Raw genomic sequence first — 23,042 nt, forward strand, 5'->3', positions numbered from 1 at the left:
AACACAGAGGAAATGATACTCTAAAATAATAACTTGCATCATTCAAGTAAACTCATGCTTTCTTTTAAAAGCAAACATCTCTGTGGTACTGAATAGTTCTGTCTTCAGTGGAGTTGAGACACCAGCTAAGATGTAGGGACAAGTTTCCTTATTCTTCCTTACGAGAAAGAACAGTATGTTCTTACGAGGCCAGGCTGAGAGAGTTGGGGGGGTTCAGCCTGGAGAAGAGAAGGCTCCGGGGAGCCCTTCGAGCGGCCTCCCAGGGCTTAAAGGGGGGGCAGGAGAGGGGGGGAGGGACTCTGGGTCAGGGGGTGGGGGTAGGATGAGGGGTGATGGTTTTAAACTGGCAGAGGGGAGATTTAGGTGAGATGTAAGGCAGAAATTGTTCCCTGTGCGGGGGGTAAGGCGCTGGCCCAGGGTGCCCAGAGCAGCTGTGGCTGCCCCCTCCCTGGAAGGGTTCAAGGCCAGGTTGGACGGGGCTGGGAGCCCCCTGGGCTGGGGGAAGGGGGCCCTGCCCGGGGCAGGGGGTGGCACTGGGGGGGATTTAGGGTCCCTTCCCACCCAAACCCTTCTATGATTCTATGATTCTTTGGCTTGCAAGCTACTAAACAGGTTTCCTTACTGAACTCCGCATGCATTGAAGACCCATGCTAGTATGTTTAGGAATGTGTCGGTCTCATCTAGACAGTTTGCACCAAACCAAAACAAGTGAAGGGCTGTGTTAGTCTTCCTCTTAAGCCTCATTGTCTCTACTGACTCAAATCACTGCGAAGAAATAATTGCCGTGTACAAAGATTTCCGGAAGGAAAGACAGGACTCAGAGCGGATCCACATGGCATATCCTGATAATTCCCATCAGCTGGGCTTAAAACAGCTTTTCATCAGATCTTATAAAGGTCATTCTGTACTGTACAGTGCTTAAGGATATGGTACAGCTAGTTTGGAGGTTTTCCCAACAGTCTCATGCACAAGTGGCTGATGAAACAAGAAGAGAGACTTGGGAGTCACTGATGTAGTCTGCAGATGGTAGATGAGGGACATGAATGAGCATCCTTCTCTCTTTTGATACGTACAGGCAGAGGCTGAATGCTGGCAGAAAACATACAACGCTTTCAAAGAAACATGCTTTTTGCTAAACCAGAATTTCGGGGATTTTGTAACTTCTCTCTCTTCTTCTCTGGCCATTTTAATGTCTCTCTAGGGTAGCCATCTTATACTTTTCCAAAGTCTTTTACTTAGGATGAATTATCATCATAGTTTATTGTCACAGAGTAAGCTGACATACAGTACAATAGTTTAATTGACTCAGTAGTTTGAAATACCATGTCGCTTGTTAATATTACCTTATGTTACATGCAAAATTTCTCTGTTAATGCATGTTCTGGCTAAGAACTTAAATAGCCAGGCTAGGTGAATTTCAAAGTTATCATCCCTCAACAGCTATGTAAATATATGCATATATGGCAAGTGGGGTTTTATTTTGGGTTAATAATACTGGCCAGTGCTTTCATTTGTGTGGTGTGGCCAAGTGAAACTTAACTTACCAACCTCTTTAACTTGAGGAACTTTCATTTTCATCTGTTGCCTTTCAATTTATGTGAGTGTTATTTTCCAAGCCCCCATGGTACCAAAGCTGTCATTCAGAAACAAGTCTGACAGCTCTAAATTATGACTGAAAGTTGTTTCATGATTATACTTTAAAGATGTTGCAGACTAGATTAGGTCTATGGCTCTAGCAGTACGCTCTGGGTGCCTGTACAGCCAGATATCAGAACAGATTTTTAACACGTATGAAACCAGCACTGGTTTACTTAATTCTGGCAAAAATTTCATTTCGCCAGTGATGGTCGCTCCTGATAGCAATTTGTGGAAACCGAAGGGAAATCCCTCCTGAATATTTTATGTTCCCAGTTTAAAGTCTGACCTCTACTGGCAGTCGAGATGAATTATAAACTGATGCATTTACGGGTTATTGCATTGCCTCCCAAACACTGAACTAAAGCACCTTCTTGCCTTCAGAAAAATAAACTCCACTTCATTCTACCTGTCTCCTGCCTTGGGAACAGACTGACCTGCTCATGGTTTAACACTGCCTTCGTGCACCATTTTCCCCCCACAGGAAGTGCCACCATAGTATCAGAATTACTATATGCATATAGAAGTGTAAAAAAAAAAAAAATAAAAATTACCATATCTTATTCACACAGAAAAGAAAATCATTGGGGTTTTTTGGTTGTTTTTGTTTTTTAATCTGATGGCTATTTTCAGTTCAATAGAAACAGATGAGATAAGTATAAAACTGTATAGAATAGAAGACCTATTGAAAACTTTTCTATTACTGGTCTAATGTGAAAAAACTCCATTCTCTTTAACAAGAAGCCTGAGAGCTTTATTCTTATCCTGAGCATAGGCAACCCCTTTATTCCAGGTTAAAAGTCCAGTATAAATGTTAAAACTGGGTAGGAACAAGAGAGAAATCACTGCTTGCATCAATAGAGACCTACTACTTGTTTTTTCATGAGAGGTCCTGGCTTGTATCAGGATAGATTTCAATAGTGACTGATTCCTTCTGCGCACATGAACAGGTTGGGGAATAGTTTTTGGAATAGAGTCAGCACAACAATTGCTTTCATTATTTGCAGCTGTACAAAACAAATAAGTTTGAAAGAAATACAGAGAGGTGCCAAATTCAATCCCATTGATGTGTGAGTGAACACAGCGTTTAGTGCTGTGCAGTGACACACATGAAGTCCATGAATTACTGCTGTTGACTTTTCAGCCTCACACGTCACCTTTGATAAATGAGCTAATCTGCTGATAGCTACTCAAAATAATAAAGTAATTTGGTTAAAAGACTTTTAAAACATTCCTTCCTTAGAATCTGAAAGTTTCTAGGTAACTACTCGCTGCGTACAAATGACCCTGAGCAATTCTGATTAGATTAAAAGGAACTGAATGTAGGGTTTTGACAAGCTGGAATCATAACTTGATCCATGGTTTACTGTCTGCAGCTATGAGGAACTCTTGGGCTGACATGCAGTAAAAGTATCCAGCTATCTATCCACCAATTCACAGATAAGCTCCCAGGAGTTCACTTGTGGTGACAATTCTGAGTTGACACAGGGGCACAGGGAAGGTTCGAGAGGACCCAGTGGAGGCAGGTCTAGATGGCCTTCTACCTTCCCATTTTCCTACCCAGTGCTCTGGAAGAAGAGGAGAAATCTTGGCTAGATTCACTTCCAGATAAATGCTATATTAGATCTCATGACTGAGTAGCAGTAGGTCCTCATCTGTCGAGCCCTCTGGGAGGAGGTGAAGGGCAGGCAGAACACGTGCTGTGGTGGGGAGCACCGAGAGTGGAGGGTGGACCTGGGGCCAAAGCCACCAGCAGAGAGGTATGGCAGGCTCTGGCAGCGGCTGCTCCCCATGGTGGTTCAGCCTGGAGACCACTGGGTGCCCTTGTTCCTCCTCTCACCCACAGCCCTGTCTGAAGAACATGCCCTCTTCCTCAGGATGGTCAAGTCAAGGAGGAATGAAAGCTATGTCTGGAGCGCCTATGAAGTAATCCTGTCTGGGAATCATTGGAAACACTTGCATCTGCAACCCTAAAGCTTTTCTCAGGAGACCACGTTGGGGGAGAGGCAAAGACTGTTTCATACCTCACATTTTTTGATTTTTTTTCCCCCCCCTAAAGTCCTTAGCACATAGCCCGGTCTCTTTTTTTTGTATGTCTTGTTCCCACTGGGTCTGCATATTTGCTAATCATGGACATGTGCCAGGTCTTCTCTTTCCCAGAGGAATTGCCGTAATTTGGATCAAGAAATAACAACATTCCCAGCCTTTTTTCCATTGACATGAGATTACTGCATTTCCTAAATACTTTAAACTGTGCTTGAGTGCATGGCAGATGATCGCAGATGTTGCCACCTCCTTTCCCAGATTTCATGTTTATTTTATGGCTGTAGATCTGAGTTCTCAACTTGTCATCCAGTTACAAAGAAAGGACATGCCCCCTCACTACATAACTCAACATAAGCACATGGTGGTGATATCTCTGTCATTCTTTAGGACTCTACACTCTGCAGTGTCAGAGGGAAAACAATGGCTCTGATTAATGAGCTGCTGCCACCAAAGACCAAACAATTTTGACCTAGAGTTGCTTCCTGTGACCTCTTTCCATAAATCTGCAACTGATACAGCGATCCATATCATGGACAGCCAAAAAAGCACATGGCATTGTATGGTCAAGGGAGTTGCCTCTGGGCAGGTGTAGTCGAACTCCAAAGGTTATGTTTTGATTGCAGAAAAACAGAGAAAAGTTCCTGTTAATTGCCACAGGGGTTTTTAAGCGTCAGCACACAAAGCAATAAGGTGGCCTTGCTGAGGAGTTTCTGCTGATTACAGAAGGAAACCAGAGTGACCCTGTACCACTTCATCAGGAAATGCTGATGCATCTGTGGGTGAGGAAAAGCCTTGTAGGAGCAAATCCCAAGAGCAGGGCCAGTGTCTTATCTTATCGTTAAACACTTGCTCTGCTTAGCAGTTGTTTTTACTGTGCTGTTGTTGATGTCTCCTCCGCTTGAGACTAATGGTTTAATTTTTTGTTGTTATCACTAGGAACATTTACACCCAAACTACTGTCTCTGGCTGAGCTACACAAAATTTCTACTTGTAGTGGGCAGAGAAGGAGAATGGGTGTGAACTACTCCCCTTTCTCATGAGTCAGTTTAACAAATACTAGCTTCTCTGGCTTGGAAAATCAGGGAAAACATGAAGCCTGTTGCTTTGCCAGCAGAAACTCTTGGGTTAACACTAGCACTTGAAGATCCTGAAAGAATCTTAGCCATCTCTCCTGATGAATTTATGATTGCTAATTTAATTTTGGATGAACTTCTCCGGCTTCTGTAGGAATGGAAGCTCTGGCTCTGGCCTACAAGTTGCTAGTTCTGTGCCCACAAACAGCATTTCTGTTGCAGGACCACTCTGGGGGATTCCTGGTTATTTCTAGGTGGAAAACAATAGGAAGATAGACTTCTTTTAACCATTCCCCTTAAACAAACAAAGAAAACAGAGAATCTTTGAAAGTTGCTGAACCATCTTCCTTAAAAATAATTCTACTTGAATAGCAGCAGTGCAGGCAAGGGAAAAAATTTTGGCAAAAGATAGTGAAGGGTATTCAAGGGAACCTTGGGCCCACTTTGCTTTTCTCACCTGGATGATGTGTTGAACAGAACCCTGTGCTCTGCTCGTGCCCCTGTCACCGAGCCTGGGGGTTGGGGCAGTGGGGGCACTTGCAGCATTCAGCAGTCCCCTGGGTGGGTTTCCCAGCGGGCAGGAAAGAGGGTAAAAGTACTTTCCTGGTGGATCTGCAGCCTATTTCCCATGCACTTTCCAGGGACAGGCTTTTTGGGGAGATTATTTTTTCCCATTATAGTCAAGCCTGCTTCTTGCATCCATTAATCATCTGCTTTCTTTGTGTTTCACCCTCCAATTGCGAGATTTGTCACACGTCTATGGTTTGGATTCCTCAGCAAAGGTGGTGGAGCTCTCTTCTTTTAATTTGCCCACTGCTTTGGGGTAAGCTTTCTTGATTTTACAATTATCTTGGAAGTATCATGCAACAGAGATATCCAGGCTGGCCATGCAGAGAACAGCTTGGCTTCCAGCCTCCAGCACACGGAGCCCTTGTTAAAGTGGCATTCCTACCTCGTGAGAGACTAGGGCCGAGACAGGGTCCAAACCCCGACTCATCTCCTCCTCTAGGAAAAGTAGTTGAGCAGGGAATAAACCAGTAACCCACAGGGGTTTGGCCTGTGTCAGCACCTGATGAAGAAGTCACAGTCCCCCCACCTCTTTAAGTGCTGTAGAGATGCGTAGGAAAAGATGACGGGTTTAATTCTTTATGGACAAGTTCAATTATTATCCTTGACATACACATGGAGAGTTGAGGCTTAGAGAAAATAACGTGATCAAAACCAACTCCCTGAGCAAATCAGGAGAGAAATGAAATGGGGGAGAGGCAATCAAACCCCATTAGGTCTAGAGGGTAAGTTACCCTCAAACAACCCTTCCTGACCTACACATTCCCCCTCTGCAGCCCATCACAGGGGCCTTTGGCCTCTGTATTGACTTGGTACTCATCAGGTGGCCTGACATAGAACTCACTAGCTGGCAGAAAAGAAGTAAATTGAGGGGTTTGTTCCTGACTTACAGCCCAGATCTTCACCACAAGAGTGTCCCTTCTTCTTTGCTGGGAAAGTCAATGCTAGCATTAATATTTAATTTAGAAAATTTTGCATTTTTAATAGACAGCATAAGACATTTTATTAATGTCAATGCATGAGGCTAGCAGATCAAAAATTGTATGTCCTTCTCCCACACAAATTCACAATAAAAAGGGGGGAGGTGGGTCTTTTAGTTATTTGCTACTGTCATTTTAAGTCTTTAAAGAAACAAAAAATTACTCTAACAAGTGAAAGCTGATTCCAGGAGCTGAATACTTAACAAACACACCAAATATTGCAAGGCTTGTGACACAATAATACTGGCAGTACTGTCATGTCTTCTCTTTTCAAAGGCGGTAAGCTTGAAATAAATCCTGAAATGATTACAGGCCATTGGTTTAAACACACACAGATTTTCAATGAAACCTTGAGCTTTCTAAATCCAGTGAAAACAGGATTTATTTGGGGGTATAGTCATGAAAATACCCTTTAAAATGGGTACCTATTCGTTTTTCAGATGTCTTCACACTGTGTGCTTGTGATGCGGTACCCTGGCATCTCAGAGGAAAGCACGTTGTCTCTCCTTTGTGTCATTTACTGCTGCAGACACAAAGTCGCTCGGAGAGGCTGAGCTTCACCAGTTTTTTCATGTCAGTCAGCATAGGTAACAGCTCTTCATCTGCACGATCCATATTATTGGGGAGCACCTTGTTACTGGTGACCAGGGCCAAGCACGCTGCTCATACAGCCCCCCTTGATTCCAGAGTGTTTGCAGAGCACAGATTATGCTCCCAACCCAGGCTCTGACTCAGAAATGCTTTAAAGTAAGCATGGCTCACAAAAATATCCCCAATCTATTGCCAGCAATGAATAAACCAGTTTTAAAACGTTGTGTATATGCCTCTCCCCCATCCCTCACTAAAATCAGCTCTAAAACTCTGACTTCCAGTCCCTTCTAATGGGACCTGATGTGTCCTAGAGCCCAGATCTATGCACAAGAGTGACTTTACACACATGAATAGTCCCTGGAGTTCAACCATGTGCAAAAAGCTATTTGTGTGCCCAGGTCCTTGTGGAATCCAGGCCTTAGTCTAACCTGCTTCATTTAGCTGTCAACACAGTAGTCTCCGGTTTGCCTAGCAATTATTTCTTTGTCATCTGATGAGAGGTTAGGTGCTCTTTGATACTGTTGGTTCAGCTTTCCCTTCCTTTATGTGCTGCAGTGCCCAAAAGGGATATGTGGATCTCTTAATCAGATATCACATTGATGTTAGCTGTCACTATGTACAATACCTAGATACGTTCAACCTTACAAGCATTTGTGAGTGCTCCTTTGGGGACAGTTACGGGGTAGTTACAGTGCCTAGAGGATGCTTGAAGGAAGGCTGTTAGTGAGAAACAGGGATTAAGAATAGTTTTTATCCATGCTCACCGATGGTCCTAGCACAAACAATCAGGCATTCGCTTAGTGTGGGAGGGATCTCCCTCAGCCAAGTGAGATGGAGTTAGAAACCATCTGACAGAGGTGAGGGAGGTCACACATTACCCTCTGCCTGGGGATCCTCCCGTGTTTAATGTTGGCTGTGCTGCAAAATCAGATTATCCCAGAAAAAACAGTTTTCATTATACTGTTCTTCCCTGGATAATGTATCAGTCAACATTTCACATTTCATCCCCAAGGATTTGTGTGCTTGTGCTATGTTCGGGGTTTTCACCGTCAAGAGCAGAATGTTAAAGTCTAAACTGAAGGTAGGAATAAACCCTCAGAATTAGAAATGCTGCACTGAGGCTCTGGACAGAAGGTCTGTCCTGACTCAGGGCTCTTTCTAGTGACTCTCTATAGCTTGGTGACGCTAGGCTCTTGAGTCTTGCTGTAGTCAACTTGCGTTGGAACAGGTAATTGAGGGCAGGAACCTAACATCAGATGCAACACGTCACTTCCCAGGAGGAGCCTGTCTTTCTCCCTAGGTTTAGAGAGGGGATGTTGTGCTAAGACCTATTTGTAGCTCTGCAGGAGGCAACAGGCACTCGGCTATTTCTGGGGTATTATCACTGTAGCATCTTATCCCAAACCATGGCAGAGGATCTAAGGAAGGATGCTGCACCAGGTTCCTCACCTCAACCAGGCAGCAGTGTTAACTTCACAAAGAAAATGGCAGGGACAGCCACGGTACCGGCGGTTTCCTGGGTCTTTATACCTCATTCTGCAGAACAGAGCCTGCCAAGCTGGTTGTTCATCTGGAGAGCTTTGCTATGGGAAGGACATGGTTGGCACAAGTACTTGTTTTTAATTGTATGACCCTTGTAGACCTAGAGCAGGACCAAAGTTATTTAGCAAAGAAGAGGGGAATGTTATTATAGGCCTGGACACTGTAATTTGAGCTGTGCAATCAGAGCACATTAGCTTCAGCAGGACTTGGTCCATCACCATGGGTCTCCCACCCCACCCTGGACAGGTTGTAGGCTCTGTTTTTATAGTGTACCACAGAGTACTACCTCAGAGGGATGCTCTTCAAGTCTGAGAGTTTTTATATAAGGTGCAGAGTAGCTGCGAAAAACTTTTTTTGAGAAGTGTGAGACATTTATTGATTCAAGTCATAAAACTGAAATGAAATACATTCAAATGGTGAGCATTCACATTCATTCTAAGGAGAGAAAAGCACTGCAACTAAGCTACATGGCATATTTAAATAATATTTTTCTATGGGATGCCAACATCAGGTTAACTTTGCCCTTCCCAGAACCAGACCCCACCTGCCTGCGTTTCACAACTCCTTCAGTCGAAAGCCTACCAGCAAATAAGAGACCTGCACACAACACCCCAGAAGACTCAGTCTTTGTACAAGCTAACCAGTATCTACCTCCACCCCAGTTCCCTTGGCTCCACTGACCGGGCTGAATGGGAACCCGAAGCTAAGCAAACGTGAGGGTGCAGGGCTGTGAGCAGCGAGGTGTGCGGTGCCGAGCGTGGTGCAGCCTACGTGCCCGCAGCATCCTAACGCCTTCTCAAAGCCACCAGTCTCTGCAAATATATAAAGCAAATATGAAAGTGGAGTAGGTCCCTTTCTTCTCATCCAGCACACCCAGGGGCTGTCCCCAGCTTTGCCTCCGAAAAATGAAGTCTAGCTCTAAAGGGACCACGGGAGGTTAAAAATTTGTGAGGCATCATCCTGCCAGTTATGGCATTTAGGCGTCCTGACGTAGCACAGCCTAACCTTCTCCCCCACTACTCTCAGTATTGCCCTCAAACTTCTTTTTTCTAGTCCACTTAGCTTTGGCTCTGGTGTGCCACAAAGGGCACACGCTGTGTTTATATAAACCCTCTGTCACCTGGCAGCAGTGATCAAATATGTGTGTGGCAGAGGAATTTCTCCTCCTGTCCTCCATGGGGTAGAAAAGCACTGAAATTACACTTTGCTTATTCTTTTCTTCAGCTCCTGAAGCCAAAATAAACTTTAGGAATGAAGTAGCTCAGAAGTATAAACAGAATAATTGAAAAATACTTGTCTTTCTTTTAGCAAAAACAGTCTCAAATATTATAAAAGCCCAAGGGCTGCATTGCTGTCTGGTCACAACAGCAGCTGGGGTCTAATGCCAGCTGCCTGGCACTGCATTCCAGACCCCTCTGACAGTGTCACACTTGCTCAAGAGAGGTAAAATTCAGGCCTATTCAAAAAGCCAGCTCGAGACATCAGCTAAGCCCCACTAAGCCCTAAGGACAACTGAAGGCACAAGAGGAAAGAAATAAAGGATTATTTCAAACCCCAGGATTTTCTAAGTCAAAGCAGCCCCTGGCTGGAGTCACAGCATAAACAGCCCAGAGCAGATGACGGTGGTAGCTGTGTCCTGGGAGAGCTACACAGGACCCAGGCAACCCTCAGCTAGCAAATTAAATGACACTTGACAAACATATTCAAAGCTGTCGGCCGTTTTTTGGATTGTTTTTGCAAAGCTCAGCACGCGGTCTTTGAAGACTGCAATACCTCAGCACCATGAAATAACACGTGCCAAAGCTCGGCCCATGCTCAGTGTGAACTGATTGTTTCTAGAAACCGGAGGGAACTGGGAGTCAAGTGCAAGGGTGTGCTCGCCTGGTAGTGTCTCCTCTTGCAGACTTTGAGGCTTTTCTGTTCATTCTTTGCTAAATGTGATGCTGCACCCGGCACGTGTCATCCCGAATGTGTATAGGAATAATGGTCCTTCTTGAAAGAAACAGAGGAACTGCAGGGCTGGAACCCACTGGCTCTTTTGCTTCTGCAGCATCACGTGTAATAGAAGTTTTTAGGTAAGGCCATGCTAATAATGTCACACCGATGCACTGGACGGAGTTTGTGCTGGCCAGACTCCAATTTCTTATTCTGCAAAGGACTTTGGAGATAGAACTCTAGTGTCAACAGTTATGCAAAACTGGGGAGGGGGCGGATATCTTTGATGCTGAAGCAATGGCCAGGACTAGGTTAAAGTCCCAGCTAGAGGTCTGTAGGAAGGGTCAGTATGACTTCGAAGGGAGCCCAGAACATGCTGTCTGGGCAGGATCCCCTCGGGGAAGGATTCTGTGGTGCCGTGACATTAGCTGGCCTCTGCTGAGTTACAGATGGGAATTCACATGGCTCATGGAAGAAGCCAGACCCTCCAAAGCGGGAGTGATTCACTCTCCACACTAAGAGCATATGCCAGGCTAAGAGCGTTTTACTCAAATCCAGCAAAAAATAGATGAGAGCTGGGAGGTGGGAGGCAAGAAAATCACTGTTTCATCCAGTTGAAAAGTTAAACCCTAATGTTTTTCTTTTTGCTAGATATGTTGTCTTCACTATTCTGCTGAGAATAATGCTTCTCTTATAAGCCCAGCTAAAGATTTCTGGCTTATCAAGTTCAAGGCAAAGGAGAAGATAGAGATTTGAAGAGCAGGAGGGAAAAGAAAACATGCGGCTTTAATGTCAGAGCTTTGGAAGTTGAGATGCTTATCTAAGTCTGTTTTCTTCTTTCCTTGATTATGTTACTTTGAATTTGGACAAGGAAACCAGCCTGGCCAACCTCACTTCTGTTTCTTCTCAGTTTCACTTTTTGAAAACTCTATTGTCATAGATGTACACTCAGATATGCATCTCACTGAGGACAGTTTCATATTCACAAGACATTTCCTGAGCCAGGAGATGATGATGAGAGAGACCTTTATCGCTACTATCATTAAAGACCGTTGTCACCAGAGACCTGACAAATCTTGTCACACTAGCACTGATGATGGTGTGCCAGGCACCACTGCAAATTTGCCGTGAAGCCTTTACACCAGCACTCAGCCACGATGCCCACAAAGCAAGCAGCTCGCTATTTACTTCAACTGCATTTTTTGTGAATGGTGCTTTGGAAAATAGCAGGCTTTTGATTTGATTTTAATATAGCAGATGCTTCACAGTTGTGAATCAAGGAGTCGCTCCCTAGAATTATCGTTTTCTCCCATTGATTAAAATGTAACATATGAGTTCACACGTCAAATTATTTCCCAAAGACCTGACTCTTTCCATTTTTATAGGTGTGCAAAATCCTTTTGAAACAAATCTATTCTCCTAAATCTGCAATAATTCAGTAATAAAGCTAGCTCTAAATAAAAGGAAAGAAAGACTCTTAGCAGAAATGCAGGTGCTCGATGTTAGAAAAGAAAGAGATGAATAAAGGAAACTACAAACAAACTAAGGGGATCTCACTACCAACTCCACGCTCAACTGAATTGCATCAGTTTAAATGTAAGCACTGTGTGGGCTCCTAAATTAGGAACTATTTACAAAACAAAAAGCTTGCCTCTACTGTATTGTGCCTGTTCTAACCATATTGAATAGCCTGCCTAATGATGATTTCTTCTTTATTTGGGTCAGGTCTTGCTGAGGAAGAATTTTTTGAGAAACCAACGCTAAGCACTGACAAAGAGGACATTGTCATCTTACCGGGAGAGACCCTAAAAATAAAATGCAGGTAAGGATTGCTCCAGCAGTGCTGGATTGCCTTGGTTGTATTGATTACCTTGGCACAGCACAGCTCCTGGGTAGGATAGAGCAAAGCCTGCTGCCCAGCCAGCTGGGAAGCAGTGCTGTTCATCCTCACATGCATTTCTGCTTGAGGAGAATTTAACGGGCTGTAATAGAGCAGGGAGGAAAGTCTCAGGTCAGCATTCAGCTTGGCCAGATTTTTTACGTTGTGAAGGGGCCCAAGGAAAATCCTGAGTCAGCACATGGGAAAGTTTATGGGAGGGGGGATGTACCATGCTTAAGGACATGGCTGGAAAATCTTCATCTGAAAATAAGTTCAGATTCAGCTCCTCTGCAGCTAAAATCACACATTTGCTCCCTGCCCATAAGTAAACAACAGATAAGATCACCAGGGCATGTCATTAGCTCTTTACTTTATATATATACATATTATATATATATATATAAGCTTAACTTCATAAGCTCCAATACCATCTAGCCTGTAAGGTGACAGTTAAATAAACAGCAGTTAGTATGTGTACATTAAAAGACCTGACCTGTTTAAATATAAATATATCATATTCTTTAAATCAGAGATAACCAGGTCTCATAAAAACCCCAAGCTGCTGATACTGTAAATTATGGCAGCTCTTCAGTTCTTGGCACAATTTGTGAAAACTAGCCATGCACGAAACAAGCAAAAATCTTGGTGGGTTTACATGGAGATGAGCCTCTGGAAACGGGGGGATAGAGCGCTTGGTCACAGCCGACTGGCACGCAACTCAGTAGCAAATACAAAGAGTCAGAGCGCTTTCTGCTGTGTCAGAACATATATGGGCTTGTTCAGTCACACAAAAGGCCTCAGACTGAGATGTACGTGGGTGTTGCTTGTTCTGAGTGTGATTCATACACCAAGTTACTGTGAGAGGTTGTTTTTTAATTTTTTCTGAGAGCGTTGTAGGAGAGAAGGCTTAAGGTAACACAGACCATCACAGTTTCTCTCTCTCACACACACATTATTTTTACACCTTCTTGCAAATTCTCCTTGACTGTAGCCACTGCATGGATGGTTTCTTGCAACAGAAGTTACTGGAAACAGTAAGAAAAAGCAGTGGGAAGGTGAATCTAAGTTGTAGTTTATGGTGACACATGTCCCTTCTGACTTTTGTCCTAGTCTATTTAATTAATTGTTACAGTGAAAGGTAAATTGGCTCATACTGTGTAAATTTGTGGTGTCTTCTGGAGTGTAAGGCAGGTTTTTTTTCCAAATACCTCCAGCAAGCTGTGTGGCTTATGAGGTCAAAGCAACCTTAGAGTGGTATTTTTAGCTTGGCGAGCAGCAAGCACGATGGCAATAAAGTTTAAATAGCCCTTTAAAATCTAGATGCAGTGCTTCATAAAACACGTCATGCGGACATGAGCTCGGTGTAGTCCTCCAGGCCAATCAAATCAATACTTTTCAACAGTTCTCCATCCACTGCCTCTTTAATCTGCAGGAACATCTTATTTTTCTCGTATCACCAGGTGAATAAATAGATGAAGAAATTATCAGCACTTCAGTCGCAAATTATTTTATGGATGCAGAGCAATAAATCCACACAATAGGTCTGAGAAATAGAAAAGTATGGTAGCTAGCTGCCATGCTAGCATGGGAACAGAGGCCCGGAGCACTTCAGCTCCTTGACTCAGGTCACGCAAGAGCTGGAAATAGAAGCTGGAAGTGTGATTTCTGCACTTCGAGTGTGAGATTCCCTGTATCGGGTCCTCTGAGCGTGTCTGTCATCCTGACTCTGACACACCAGCATCTGCACACTCACAAATTAGCTCTGGACTGGCCCAAAGAGAGCTCTGAAGTCCTTCGTACTTCCTGAGGAAGCACAGCACGAGGCAGCAGACTGAGCAGGTAGCTGCTGAACACGGCGGTAACTCTGTGTGAACATCACTTTTCCCTTAAACTCCACTCATCTGAGGTTCTTGGCCAGGATTTCCTGATTTTTGGCAGCCTGCCCAAAGCTACTGCTGCAACTCCCCTTTGCCAGATGTGTGAAAATCCCTCCAAAATTGCCAAAATCTTCATCTTCCACCAGGATAAAATATGCAGGAGGAAAAAGTGGGTACATGTAAGGAAGCAGAAGCATGTGAAATCACTGACCGGCTCTGCAGGGCCACTGTTGCAGATTTCCAGCCCTGACGGACACCAGACTGGGTGATGGTATAAGGGCAGGGACATAATGACATGCTGGGAGCTGAGTGTCTGAATGTGATGTGGCATTTTCCATATTCCGGGCCAGGAGTCCCACTTCTTGTCAGAGGTGGTCATTACGTCATCAATGACGTTAATAAGGTAGAGAAAGAGCACTGGGTAGGGACCTCTGTGTCAAAAAATAAGTCAGAGCTCTGAAGTACAGGAAGATGAGGTGGGGTTGTCCAAGTCAAGAGTGCTTCCAAAAATGGGGGTGAGGCTGTTCACCAGAGAGGATATTCACACTTTTCCCAGTGCTCTCATTCAGCAATGTGCTGGGAATAACCTCAGGATTTCAGCTCCATGTCTGCATCATCTTCAGGAAGGCGACAAAAGGACGGGCAGAAACGGGGGCCAAGAGGATGTTTGTTTAAGTGTCACTGGATTTGCTGGCAAACGCGCTCCCTTATTGTACCTACTGCACCACGACAGAGCCACTGGCACAGAAAGAGTACCTAGAGCTATTAGCTAACTGGGAACTTCACACAGCTTGCCTGTTAGATACGTTTGGTATTAGCATCTCTATACTGAGCCGACGTGTCTAGACCGGATTTCTCCCTGGCAACACTCAGTTGGGGAAATCCAGAGGTTCTTACTCCTTCCTCAGCTCAGCAAATGCCATTGGGTCAATGAGAATTCACTGAGTGAGGACTGAGTCAACCTCCTGTTCTTTTGAAGAGTGGCTTCTCTCTGCAAACACCGACAGATCTGCCTCCCTCTAATACTAACTTCTCCCCCAGAAGAATCTAGACGACTACCCCTATACCCCACCAGGTTCCACACCGATCATCAAAAACCAGTCTGCTACAGAAAGACCATAATATTCACCTCATAAGCATATATCATGTGTACTAATACATCACCAGAGCCCTCAAAGCTCAGCCCAAGCAGAAGAGAGCTCCAAGAGCTCCTGCTGCCATGGTGTGGCCTGATGTTTCCACCACAACAGGAGCACTATGACCAGCGCCTGTTACTGAGCTAACTTAGACCAGTTGAAAACTCTCCAAATCCTGCAACAGGTTATAAAAAAGACCTTGCTTTTTGTCAGTGAGCTATGCAGAATTGCATTTGGCATTAGCTGTGAGCATAGATGAGACAACGAACAGGTCAGGTGGGTGAAATGGTCTATCATCTGTTCTGACTGCCATGACAAGGTGAACTGAAAAAAAAAAAAAAATGTGTCTTGAGCAGATATTCTAAGATTTTTAATCTGATTAGTTCCAGATCCTTCACAAAAATCAACGTCGAGTCACTGCTGGTTAAGCAAGAAAGGTGATGCAAAGTTACATAAATGTTCTCATCTCTTCATACAGCCTTAGTATAAGAAAATATAAGTTAATTTAGCTGTTAAAATATGCAAAGTCCTCAGCTTGGAAGAAACATATAATTTTATCTGGTACCTTCTCATGTTTGAAGTGGCTAAAATACAGTGTTATAAAAACAAAGTCACGTTCAGGAGGTCTGTTAAGATAAAAATTAAACTTTCCTCCAGGACTTAGCTTGCTACAGTTCCCACAGACTATTTCAGGAATCTCCCCTGCTCTGGGGAAGAGTGTGGGGCGATCCACCCTAACTCCTTGTGGGTGGAAGCACAAGCACCCAGCAACCTTTATCATTAATTTCCAAATGACAAGAGTAAGAACATTGGGAACATTGATAGCAGTTGCCAGAAGGAAGCCCAAATTTTGTCTGAAGTCACGACTCTATCTTTACTTTTGGTGTGTTGTGTTGACAGGGGAGCACCTTCTGTAAGCTGGCTTCTGAGGGGAGACCAGAAGGATGACCCCCGGGTGCACGTCACCAACTGTCGCAATAACACAAGGCAAAGCTGCAGCATGCTTGTCATCAGGAAAGTCATCGCTAATGACACCGGTTACTACACCTGCATTCATGATAACTCCCCATCTAAAGAGGACCTCATGGCAAAGATTTATGTGTTTGTTAAAGGTAAGAATTTCACTTCTGTTGTTATGGGGGTTTGGTAATGTAAGTTTTTTTCAGCTGTGGGATCTGTGCTAGGGAGAGCAAGCAATCCCACCTCCCCACTGGGCCAGCGCTGGAACAAGCACCAGCTTTGACATCTTGGAAGGGCTGGACATATTTGGATTTTCATGCCAGCTGAATTCATGGGGACACAGATGTGAAAACCAGAATTTGCCTATCTTGTTCAGTTCCAGGACTTGAAAACTAGATTGTCCCATCTAGTTTTGTGTTCCAAATAACCGATACACTGATTTCTTTAAACCTCTTTTCTTTTTCTTTTAAGACTAAATTCTTCAATCCTAAAGGGTTTTGCTATCACAGTGTTTTTTCTAAGATTCCTCCTGAATACCCAAGTCCTCTCTCTTCCCCTTCCCTCCCCAGGCATGAAACTCCCTGACAGCATTCTTTGTAATTCCTCTCTCTCCTACACATTTTCGTACTGCTTTGTCCTTCACATCTGTGAGACATACTCAGCAAAGCTGGATGACTGTATTATACATATTTTATTGTAAAAAATGGCCCATTGCTCATTTTTGTCCTCTTTGAGCTGCCTCTCCCCCATGTGTCAGAATCATTGAGTTCAGATCCAATAATAAATGGAAGCAGAAACTTTAGAGGAGTGTGATCCTCTGTGATTAAGTGAATATAACATACTGAACTACCAACTTTTGCTAGAAGAGCAATCCCAAAAAATGCTGATATTTTTTTTTCAATTCTACTTGATAAATACATTAATAAACCACTGAATCATTCTGGATCTTCCAAGCTGAGATTGTGAGTAGTCAGAAGCTGACTTTTAGTGGCTTCAGTATGGGATGACATGAACTTCACTGGTGGTGAATAGTCTTACTATTCAGTCTCCCACAAGTACTCATGAAAATTAATTAATATAATTTTTCAAGTAAATGCTAAGATGTGACTCTTTGAATCCTCTTACTAAAACAAATGCTAGAAAGGCAATGAGTTTGATATTATTTGAATAGTTCAGCAAACTTATACTTACAGAAAACACAAGTACTTGCTGGACAGCTCTGGCAGCCTCACGGTATCGCTAATGATGGTGAAACCGTCACGAGGCGTGACTTCCAGCCCAGGGGGATTGTGATATGCCCACACAGCTTAATTCAACTTTTGCTCTACTAGGTGAACACACCTGTTTGCTTCATGTGGATGACATTTTCCTGTCTCTTTATGTCTGTTGAAAATAGTCCCTTTCTAGCCTTATCCTGCTTTCCCAGCAAGTCTTCCTCTTATAGCAAAGTAGCTCTTTGGTGTTACTTGTTAGTTCCTGCAGTCATTTTTTTTCTCCCTTTCTATTTCCTTTTTTTAATTTTTCCATGTTACTCTAAGCCCTGGTTGCTTTATCCACCCTAGTTCTTGTGCTGAGCTGTTTCCTTCTCTCATTACACATTGCTCAGATGCCCCTCACCTAATGTTGTTAACCCAGCCCAATGCCTACGCTTCAGGAAATAGTGCAATGAAAACTCAATTCTCTATCCTGATTCAGTGTCCTGGCTGGCTACCCAAGCCTTCGTTACTCTATGGCAGGAGCACGTGCAGGAAATGTTATGGATCTTTTGGGACTGCTTGAGCATTTTCCTTAAGAAAATATCTCAAGTTAAGAAATGCTTGCCAGCAATGCACTTGGAACAGTGCTAATCTAAAAAAATTGCAGGATGTCCTTTTGGTTGCCTGAGACTGCTGTGCCAAGGTTCCCCTGAAAAACAGCGCTGGATGGCTGTTTTATCTAAATCACCCTCCAAGATTGTCCTCTCTCAGTTTAATTGTGCCATACGCCCTCCCTGCTCTAAAAGCTCTTACTCAGACTCCTGTGCTTTAAAAGTTATTGAAAGAAAAGTGGGTAGAAAATGAACCAGCTTGTCCTATGTGCTCCGTGGGTGAAGTAGTGAGAAAGGCAAGTCAGTGGGGATCCCTCTGGTCCATGTCCTAGCGAGCCAGTGGCTCCTCCAGCCCAAAGCAGAGCTCTGTTCAGTCTATAAGCTTGCAAATGCCTGCTGGGATCTGGCCTGTCGGTCTGAGGAAGCTGCTTGGCCCCAGTGAAATGAAGCTATTTATACCTCAGCATGGATGCTGTCCTCGGGGCATGCTCTTCCTCCCATTCAATTCCTGTGTATATTTGTTGAAAGCCAGCAGGCTGTTCTGGGGACAAGAAAGCTGTTCTTCAGTGAGGGCTCTACAAATTGTGGAGTTAAGGAAGGCATTCAGAGTGTCCCTATGATTTTCTTCAATATTTAAACGTGTCTTTTTAAGGAAATTGGTCCGACAGTGCCTGGGCATCACTGAGAAGCCCATCAGTTGTCTCCAAGTGAAAAAACTCAGTTCCCTGTGAGTGCCAGACAGGGGTGAGGTCCAAAAGACACCTCTCCAGACATTTTGTGGAGGGAGCAAGTGCTCAGCAGGGTGTTTATGAGACTGAGCCAGGTGGAGTGAGAAAACGTTGAGCCAGGCCCTGAAGGCTAGAGATTCCTCTGAGGTTACAGGCCATTATTGCCAAATAAGGAAGGGGAATGGTATTTTTTCCCTTCATTCCTGGCCTGCTGCTTGACACCGAAATGAGAACATCATTGTATCGGAAGCCCTGCTTATTGGCTATTATTTCCTGTGCTTGCTTCTGTTTTTACAGCCTCCCTGGTGGAGTTTCTAAGCTCTGTCAGAATCTGGCATTCAGCAGCTCTCCCCCCCCCGGTGCAATTGAGCTGTGACCCTTGCACATCAGTCAGATCATAAGGGACCCGAAGGCGGCAAGGTCAGCCGCCATGCCTCAGCTGCACACTGACAGTCTGGAGGGAGGGAGGAATCGGGATCTTAATCCCAAATAATTGTTCCCGAGGCCTTTTCTGCTTCCCGCTGCAGCTGCAAGTCCCAAGGATCGTAATTATAAAGCAAGACAACTCCCTTCTCCTGTTGCCCATCTCCTTGTTGAAAATACATCGTAGCTCAGGGCTGGAACAGAAATATTTGGGCGGTTTTTAATGGTGGTGTTTAACTTCCTTGCAACTCTGAGGCATAATCTCAGTGGTGAAATGCAGCGCCTGGCTGACCACGGCGCTGCGGTGCTGCATGGGAAGAGCAGCCGAGCAAGCTTCTCGCGGCTGCTGGCAGAGAGCAGGGCGGATGGGGGAAGCCCACCCTCAGCCCCCAGAACAGGCCGTCTCCGCTGAGCCACCTCTCGAGAGCAGGAGCAGTAAAGACGAGTCTTCACTGCCAACGAGCTGCCCACGTAGGAGCCCACGTCAGAAAGTCGCACGTGGGTGGCATTTCCACTGCAAATGCTGCCAAAGCCAGCTAGCCAACGTCATTTGCTTCTATCTCCCCCAATTACCCTTCCCAACCAAACGGATACTTCCCTGTGAGGAACATATGCATTTATTTCATCCTTTGGGATCCCTGGGCCAAAGGGAAGGGCAGGCTGTCTATTTTGTGTTAAAATACAGAAAGCCCCCTCCACAGTGTTTCCTAGGGCACCGATAAAATTTAACATGGCTTAGAGAAGGAGGAAAACCAGACAAATCAAGTAAAGATTAGTTCCACCTTCCCAAAGGGCTATCGCAGGCCCTAGCCTAGACAGAAGTCAGGACTTGCAGCTCTCAGCTATTTGAAATACTGTCACTGTCAGCAAAGCAACTGTCTCAAAGTAAGTTAGTCCTCAGGGCATCAGCTGGAAGAGCTCTCTGTCTCATCTGAAACGCTGCCTCAGCTTTTGCAGTGATTTCTCCTTGCAGCTCTCAGCTCTATGTAGCAGTAAGGGATTTGCTACACCTTTTTGTACCACTCAGTCAATGCATCAGTAGGAAGGAGCAGGAACTCAACTCTGTTTTGCTTCCCTCCATCAGTGACTCGTCTGACATTATTACTGTGGTAGCTGGAACTGGTCACATCTTGCCAAACAGTGTCTAGGAAAGTTCATCCAAGTTTCCAAGCTGTGCTTTGATTCCTGTCCACACACACCAGTTGCACTGCTTTGCTGGAACTGTAGGGCTAAAGGAGGCAATCTCCCCATCGCAGACACAGGGCGAGCGGGCCAGCGACAGACATCCGCTATTATCTTTTATGCAAAGCAGGGCTGTTATTCTGTTTCTTGAAATAATTATGGCCATGATAGGGCTGGTTCTCAAGTAACTACTTCAGAAAGACATGAGTCCCAGCTCCTTTGACCAAGATACTGTAATTGGCACAGAATGATGTGTGTGAGCCCAATACATCAGTGTTGGCTGTTGCACAAGGGTCCAAGTACACGGGGGTAGAATCACCAATTCCTGTTTGGGCCTAGTGTGGTTCACTCTTTGAACACACAGATCGGTGGACATTTTAACAGTGTCTTCCCACCCAGAGCTATTCAGCTGCTGGTGTTTCACCACCTCAGTGTTACCATGAGTTAGGAACATGGCAGGATTGAAGGAGTAATTTGTTTCCATACATTTGGGTTTCAGCACTGATGTTCGCAGGAACACAGTGTCACTAGAAGATACCCCCTGCAGACAATTTGAGTTCTGCCTCCTTTTAAAATTTATATGGACACCATGAAGCACTAGCACTGCAGGCTTGAGCCTTCCAGGAGTGCAGAGAACAAGAATTGGAAATCAAATTTGAAGCAAGACAGACTTTTATATGGGAGCACGAGTCTTGTTAAGGCCATGATGAAGAAAAGAGAAGGATGCATCCAAGCAGCTTGTCCTGTCAGAGCATGCATCTCACTGCTTGTCAGCTCCAGCAGCCAGGCATCCCCAAGGAAGGGTATGAGCTCTCCCTTGCTATTGCAAAGAATGAAGAGGAGAGGTGGTACAAGTCCTGCATCAGGGTAGAGTGTCACATCAACCACAACCTCTTCTTTATCAAACAGTACAGTCCAGAGATGTGAAGTCCCATCTTCTTGATCCCTTCCCCACCAAGAGAAATCTAAAGAGGATGGAAGTGCATGAAAGCACTCCTCACATGAGATCATATTTTGGTTCTGATGTTCTTTGAAGCTGATTTCTGCCTCCTTAAATTCTCTTGACACTTCACAGAGATAATCCAAATGTGAGAAGCAGAAATGCAGGGCCAGGGTGACAGCCCTGACTTGGGCTTTGGCTTGCTTTCCAGAAGATATTACCAGTGAGAACAGAGTTGGAGCTACATTTCTTCTCTCCTTCACACTGGAGACACCGAGACAGCTACACTTGCTGCCAGACACTCGGCAAGCTGAGATAGGCAAATGCTGTCCTGTCTGCTCAGCGTGGAGCCCAGCAGATAAGCTGGCTGTCTCGCACAGACTGGTGGAAGAGTTTGGCACCATATCCTCGTTAACAGTGCTTAAGGCCCCATGATGTGGGAATATAGGCTGTGTCACTGTGCAGGACCCTCTCTGTTGTTCCTCAAGTATTACTGGATCCAAGGGAAAAGTAAGATGCTCTCCATTCTGAATTAAGACCTTCTAGGTCTTCAAATCATATCCTAAAGTGTCACTTTAACTTGGAGGAGCCTCGTAAGATATGATGGTGATCAAGCAGCATAAATTCCTGGCACTAAGTCAGTGTCAGCACTTGACATCCCAGCAGGACGAGGTAACGATCCCCTCCTCCTCACTGATAAAGAATTTCTAAATGAAGGCCTGACAGACAAAATCACACACACTTTTCACCCACTTCTTCCTTCCCATTTCTTACCTTCTCAGTAATTGCTCATTGCTGAACTTTACCTCAGGTCTGTGGCTGGCAGCAGCTAACATAGGAGACCTGTTCTTAATGATGGGACTTCAGGTAAAGCTGGAATACAGAGTCTATGCCTGCCTAAAATCTAGTGTTATGTGAGTTAGAATTTATAAATTCTTCCGATGCCTGAAACATAATTTCAGCCAAAGTATGGAGCCTTGTTTTTTAAAAAACATAAAGCTTTCCATGTTGGCTTTTATTTGTTTGGCAATGAGAAGCATTTTGCTTCCACAATTTTTGAAGTAACACTTTTTAAAGTAATATTTCCCTCTACAAATATTCCTGTGTTTGTATCAGTAATCTCCAGGGGAAGAATGTATTTCATTTGACCAAAACAGAATGCTTCATGTTGACTCAGAATGTCTTCTGGGGGTTTTGCAGTCCCTTTTGTTTTGCCTAAAGATAAAATATTCTGTTTTCTGTTTAATCTAAACATTCCACCACCAATTCTTTTCATTGGCCTGCCAACCTAAGAAGTCCTTTATTTTCAAAGATCCAGTTTCAAAACAAGTGACTTTATAGAAGTTACTCCTGTACCTAGAAGAAGCTTTGATGGGTTACCAGGAGGAATACAGCAGACCAGGCAATTGCCTTGTACAGCCTTCCAAAATACTCCGACCAAAGTGTCACTTAACTGCTAATGATCCTATTAACATAAAGAACAGATTATAAACCTCCTCTCAGTGTTTTTGACCTTGATGAAGACAAACTTCATAGAGATTATGTCAAAACATGAATTTAAAGAACCTGTGAAACTCTGCCCAGGCTTTCCAGCCAAAGTATGACAGAATGAAGAAAATAAATAGTGAGGGTGAGAGGATTATCTTTACAAGGAACAAAGTGAGAAGCAAAATGAGAATGTTCAGGAATTTCACAGCCGTGGATGACTGTCCTCAAAGGCCTTTAGTGCTTAGCATCTCTG

The 23,042-nt window shown here is 44.3% G+C and overlaps 1 protein-coding gene across 1 annotated transcript in view; it reads left to right on the plus strand.

Annotated features, from left to right (window-relative positions):
- LOC104367161 (vascular endothelial growth factor receptor kdr-like) overlaps positions 1 to 23,042 on the plus strand; it is a 141,907-nt gene that overhangs the window by 26,981 nt on the left and 91,884 nt on the right. Inside the window, exons 2-3 of the mRNA XM_032983403.2 lie at positions 12,095 to 12,191; positions 16,162 to 16,373. Of these exons, the coding sequence (XP_032839294.1) occupies positions 12,095 to 12,191; positions 16,162 to 16,373 (309 nt within the window). The remainder of the gene's footprint in view (positions 1 to 12,094; positions 12,192 to 16,161; positions 16,374 to 23,042) is intronic.

This window comes from Tyto alba, unplaced genomic scaffold, assembly GCF_018691265.1.
Source record: "Tyto alba isolate M040663 unplaced genomic scaffold, T.alba_DEE_v4.0 Super-Scaffold_5, whole genome shotgun sequence".
Classification (NCBI taxonomy): Eukaryota; Metazoa; Chordata; class Aves; order Strigiformes; family Tytonidae; genus Tyto; species Tyto alba.